This window comes from Zingiber officinale, chromosome 5B, assembly GCF_018446385.1.
Source record: "Zingiber officinale cultivar Zhangliang chromosome 5B, Zo_v1.1, whole genome shotgun sequence".
In the NCBI taxonomy this organism is placed as follows: Eukaryota; Viridiplantae; Streptophyta; class Magnoliopsida; order Zingiberales; family Zingiberaceae; genus Zingiber; species Zingiber officinale.
Genome location: NC_055995.1, coordinates 135,484,478 through 135,490,521, shown reverse-complemented (window position 1 = coordinate 135,490,521; position 6,044 = coordinate 135,484,478). Strand labels below are relative to the sequence as shown.

General features: G+C 31.2%; 1 protein-coding gene across 2 annotated transcripts; it reads right to left on the bottom strand.

The window, feature by feature from the left end:
* Nucleotides 1–1,870: 1,870 nt before the first annotated feature.
* Nucleotides 1,871–4,921, bottom strand: LOC121986172 (tetraspanin-19-like). 2 transcript variants are annotated; one of them, XM_042539995.1, is made up of 6 exons: nt 4,557–4,921; nt 3,876–3,975; nt 2,706–2,786; nt 2,505–2,609; nt 2,140–2,320; nt 1,871–2,046 (listed from the first exon to the last, which is right to left on the bottom strand). In XM_042539995.1, the coding sequence occupies exons 1-5, from the start codon at nt 4,724–4,726 to the stop codon at nt 2,153–2,155; spliced, it is 624 nt and encodes a 207-aa protein (XP_042395929.1). In that variant the 5' UTR covers nt 4,727–4,921; the 3' UTR covers nt 1,871–2,046; nt 2,140–2,152. The 2 variants fall into 2 exon arrangements, with proteins under 2 accessions (XP_042395929.1, XP_042395930.1); XM_042539996.1 differs by lacking the exon at nt 1,871–2,046 and having other exon boundaries at nt 2,237–2,320; nt 2,588–2,609.
* Between the last annotated feature and the right edge of the window lie 1,123 nt (nt 4,922–6,044).

Genomic DNA, 6,044 nt, shown 5'->3' with positions numbered 1-6,044 from the left:
GAAATTTAAATAAACTAAAAGCTAAAAAAGTCCAAAACCCTAATTGAAAAAATAAATAATTTATTTAGTATTTCGGTATATACCGAAAAATAATAAATTTTATACCGATGCTAATATCGAAAATTTTGATATGAATAGTATATATCAATATATGTATGTAGTATCAAAATTTTTTATATTTTTCCCACCCCTAGTAAAGTTATATAGAATCTGTTTGGGTTAAGATAATTAAATGATTAATTAAACCTATATGTTAAAATTTTAAAATTAAATATGACATCAAAATATATATAGAGAGCAATGATACCTTGCACATTCTTACCCTACACATTCATGGGCGACCCTCTGTGGTCCAAGCACTCCGATTCACTTTTAAAAATCGGGACATTCAAAAATGCATCTGAGCGCTCGGACCGCAAAGGGTCACTCATAAATATGTAAGGTAAAGATGTGCAAGTTAAAAAAAAAACTATATATATATATTGAGGGTCACTCGGACCCGCGCGTAGGATATCAATAGTTTTTTTTATTTTTTGATTTTTTTAATATTTTAAATTTAAAAAAAATCAATTAAAAAAATAAACATGTCCTTATATAAATTTCTAATACATTAATATATCCCCTCAATATATTACAATACTCAATAAATACTTAAATTTATTTTATTTTAAATTTTTTTTTGAAACCAAAGACTATAATCTAATTGGGAAGACTGAACCCTAGAGATAAAATCTAAAAAAAAAATAGTTTAAAAACTATAACCCAAAGCCTAAACCCTAGAAATAAAATTTTAAAAAAATATTTTATTTATTAAAAAAATAAACATTTCCTTATATAAATTTCTAATACATTAATATATCCCCTCAACATATTACAATACTCAATAAATACGTAGCGGATCTACCTTTAAATTTATTTTATTTTAATTTTTTTTAAACCAAACACTATAACATAATTGGAAAGCCTGAACCCTATAGATAAAATCTAAAAAAAATAACTTAAAAACTATAACTCAAAGCTTGAACCCTAGAAATAAAATTTAAAAAAATATTTTATTTTTTTTAATTCAAAAATTAAAAAAAATGAAGAAAAAAAATAAATTGAGTGATATCCTGCGCGCGCGCACTGTCGCGCATTGTGCGGGCGCGCAGGATATATATATATATATATATATAGGCACTTTAATGTCGATAACTCACTTGAGTTGGATTGAGCAAATTGACAAACATGATTAGGATAGGAAATGAGTTCCTTCCAAGTCATTTTGATGAAGAATCAATCATTCATAATACATCTAATGAACTCTTGCTTCCAAGTCATTTTGATGAAGAATCAACCATTCATAATACTTTTCTTGTTTATTCCCGATGAATCAATATATAATCTCTTTTGGAAACTAATATGCACCTTTGAGAAGCAACAAAGGATCATTCTTCGAATAGGAAAAAGAATGAACCCACAGCGTCCCAAATGAATTGGCTTATTCGAAAAAAACCTTCTTTGAAAAATTTATATGTTGTTCTATACAGTGTCCGATACTGTACCTCTGCAAGAACTCCTCACGCTCTTTGTGATAAATACTCTGTTTGCCCCAAAATAATCCAACCCAATAGAGAAATCCCAATTCAATGAGTCTTTCAATACAATCAAATAAATTGATCTAAAGGCATCATATTCTAGGAATCCAAACTATGTAATCGAATACATTCTTCTCCATTTATCGCAGGTACCTTCCAAAAGTCGCAAGGATGAGCACTTGACTAGAAATATAGTTATTGGCGTCTAACATTGACTAACTCATTTGAGTCGGACTACCCTAGTCAACTGGAAGTCCTAACGACTCACATATGAACTTGGACATCAAGCGGCCTTATCAATTTATACAAAATAGAAATTTTGGTAATTCATCAACTCTCCAACTAGAACTTATCCTTTATTAAACAATCTCTACATTAATACTTTATTTACAAGAACCAAAATGAAACCTAACAAGATGCTATTTATAGGGAGAACAGACTGCAGCCAAGTGCAACGTTTCATCACTTCCTGCAAAACCAAGCATGCACTTACACATCCAAACAACAAAAAGTGCGCACATAATTGAGAAGAGAAAACATTTAATCGCAGCAAAGGTACGACCTTCTCATGTATATTAGCAATCAAATGCCATTAATTGTTGATCAGGCACGTGAGGAGTCTTTTGAACCTGGTTTCTCAAAAAAGGTAATCTTGTTTGTACAACATCATCGTCACTCTCATAGTCAGTTTGATCCTCAGGCCCGAGAGCCTTAAGCAATATTGACAAGAAGATGGACAATGCCTACAAATTAAACAAGCATGTTCATCAAATATGAAAGCTGAATGTCTTCTAATTACACATGTAACTTTTTAAGTATCTTCATGTGGTGCAAATAAAAGAGCTCTTGCAAATTCAATTTTAGAAGTTGATGGAATTTTTCCCCTTTAAATTAAGGGGTTGACCAACAAAAAAACATCATTCTTACTTCTGAAGCTATTATCAAAGCACCTATCCATTGGCCCAACTCAGAATTTGACCTCACAAAGTTCTTCAACTCATCAAACTTACCTGTTATATCTTCTGGGAAATCCTGATGGAGAATAAAGGATAACAGAAATTCAATGTATTGACTTAAATTACACCAAAAGTTTTTCATTTTGTAAGTATAACAATACAAGATTCACACCTGTTCCCAATCTCTGTTCAGAAAAATATCTGCAGCAGCTGCAGCCTCTAACATGATGAGCAAAAAGACAACTATTGCATACTTATATGAAGCTTGTTAAGGTTAGCAATAACTAATCCACCTGCCTAATATAATGTGATTCTGAGCCAGATTTATTCAATGAATTATTAGATGACCTTGAAGTAAAGGTTACAAAATAACATCTAAACACAGTAGATTCATGATGAACTCTCACATATACTTGCATTGAGCATGTAAACTTTAAGAGGTCTAAACTTACGTACATATTTGAATAGAATTACAAAACAAACATAAATTGTTTGCTTAATGAGTATGACAAATTTAAACTGTGTTCATAGAATAACAAGGAGCTATGTTAGTCCTAAGTATTTGTATCAATTCCAATTGCTGTAAGGTTATATAACTGGTAATAGCTAGGTTTCTTAAATCAATCAATGTTTTTCTTTAAAATTAATCAATTCAAATTGACTAATTAAAGAATCTATTGGAGGTCTTAAACTCTATGTCGATGTAAAAATTTTATGATTTGTTTAGTTTTTTCTCATGCACAACATTGTTCCTACATAAAGTTTGATATTGACAATAAGGTTTCTATCCATTAAATTGATAGGCCAGAACACATAATCCACCAAAGATTTACTTCCAAGTGACTTGTAATTCGACATCATTGTTTAATCCAGAAGATGTATAAAATCCTAAACTAATTTTCCAAAATCAAATACAAAAAATGTTGTTCCATCACAGCTAGCGAAATATCCTTCTTTCAAAAAAAGTTTACTTGGATTATTTATCACAATATGATATAGCAAGAACTTCCAGTCATTAACTAATTTCAAATAAACATGGCATCTCTTCTCAAGGATTTAGTGTGGAGAAATGATACGAAACCGAAAGTTTTTCTATAAATGTAAAGGCAAGAAATTTCTTGAAATAGTCAATCATGTTTCTTAGTTCGCACCATGAACATATATCCTGATGACCATAATCTTAAAGAAGGAACCAGCATCAATATTTATTTTGGATGAAACCCACAAGAAGTGATTATTCTAGTAAACAACAGGTGAAAAGGGAAACATGCAAGCAAGTCTTTCATAACAACCAATTGGGAAACAAATTTAAGTCTGTCATCTCAATCTGTTACAAGGATACACAAGACAGGCAATGATCGTTAGCAGTTTCAGCAGCAATATGACCAGCACAGGTTATCAATATCAAGGAAATCCCAATGCCTAGAGAAGCACACATGAACCTGCAAGTCAAAGGCATCAAAACAGTACTAATCTTCATCTTGGATATTCATGTGAGCAAATATTTGAGAGTTGCATAAGCTATTGTTGGAAACATATTTAACAATATTTATTTCAAGTATGTAGATTCAGGACAAGAAAGAACATGACCTATACAAAATGATAAGCTATGTGATTGAGACATACAATAAACAAACACTACTTAACTTTAAGATTCTGTTAAAGAGTAAAAAAAGAAGCAGTATCAACATGTATTAAAGAGAATATTGTTAGGAAGCCTTTAGGTATTTTCTTATGTAGTGGTGCAGAAAGTTTTTCTATGATTTTTGTTCTATAAAAAAATCTCTAAATTGGGAAGCCTCCATCATTCAATTATTCTCTCAAGGAGAAGTAAAGAATATCAAGGTTGTTAAAAGGACATTTAGATCAGGAACAATCAAGCTAACACCTGAATGAGAATGACCAAGAAAAAATAGCATTCCAATCTAAGAAAAAGCACAAATTGTACTTAAAATAGCGGCATTTAGAGCCTTCCTCTTCCACATACTCGGAAAGGAGAGGAGGAAGTTTCATCAGTACAAACCATGGGGGATTCCCATCTGCCACGGCAATAGAGGAAAAATCACCGGTGCGCAAGTACCAAATACCGATAGACCGGAGCGAGTAGATGATGACTCCGATCCCCACCAGCCCGAGCACGTAGTTCACCGCCTTGAGTGCTGATTGCAGGCAAGCCCTAGCGACCGACTCCATTTGCTTCCCCTCCTCGATTTGGTTGAAGACGCCCCAAAAGTTGAATCTTTGGGCGAGGAAAAGGATGCTCGACTGGTACAAGCACGTGTTCTTGGCTTTCTGGCGCGAGATCTTTGGCCGTAGCGGCGGAGTCGTTGCGCGGTTGCAGCATCGCGCGGGGTGCTCAAGCCTCTCTGCACTCGTTACAAGTGTAGAACCGTTGCATGGAGTGGAAGGAGGATACTTCAAATATTAAGAGAAAGTGGCGCTCTTTGTAAATTTAGAAAAACCGCTTGGGCTCACTTGGAAACTTTGTAAAATATATAGGGCAACAATATTTTTTAAAAACGCCTTTTTATTGGAATAATTAGAATACGTCTCTTTCATTGATTATCAGAGCAGCGCCCTATCCCATGTTAATATTTTTTTTAAAAAAAATAACAGTAAATTAGAAAAAAATAATAATAATAAAACATACCTTTAATTTTACACGCAGTCCCGATCATAAACAATTGTGTTTCCATTTCTTACATGTACAATTTTATTTATTCAACTCTTTCATACCAATATTATTATCTAATTATCACTTACATTTTTTTTAGGTACAAAAGGTCCAAAAATAAATATAATTTCTCTTAAAGTCAGCACTTTATACTAGAATTGAGTATATTTTCTATTAAATTGAGTATGATTTTTTTCCTACTTAATATAATCTCTCCTAAATTCAGCATCATTTAAAGAAAATATAATATATTTTCTATCCAATTAAGTATTGTTTAAAAAAAATCTAGTATGTTTTTTATGTAGAAAAAGAATCGTGCTCAATTTGATAGAAAATATACTAAAACAAGTATAATTTCTCTTAAAGTCAGCACTTTATACTAGAATTAAGTATAATTTTTTATCAAAATGTCCCTCGTATTTTTTAGGTACAAATAGTATAAAAACGAGTATAATTCCTTTTAAATTCAACACTTTAAATTAGAATTGAGTATATTTTTTATTAAATTGAGCACGATTTTTTTCCTGTTTAATATAATTTCTCCTAAATTCAGCATCATTTAAAGAAAATTTAGTATATTTTCATCCAATTGAGTATCATTTAAAGAAAATCTAATATATTTTTCATTCAATTGAGGTAGAAAAAAATACTCTATTTGATAGAAAATATATTATATTCTAGTTTAATCTATTGAATTTAAGAGGAATTATACTCATTTTTAAACTTTTTATACCTAAATTTATTAGGGGAAATTAGGTAAATATCTTTAACTAGGGAGTGAAAACAAAGATTTTTATCAATAGAGACTACGTGCAAAGTTTTGTTTGTTAATGGGGC

Bases quoted from the DNA above. Each gene is read 5' to 3' on its own strand.
- LOC121986172 (XM_042539995.1), bottom strand. From the start codon at position 4,726: ATGGAGTCGGTCGCTAGGGCTTGCCTGCAATCAGCACTCAAGGCGGTG. The intron at 2,787-3,875 runs GTATCCTTGTAA...GCTTCATATAAG, and splicing joins ACGATCATTGCCTGTCTTGT to TATGCAATAGTTGTCTTTTT. The intron at 2,610-2,705 runs GTGTGAATCTTG...ATTCTCCATCAG, and splicing joins TGAACAGAGATTGGGAACAG to GATTTCCCAGAAGATATAAC.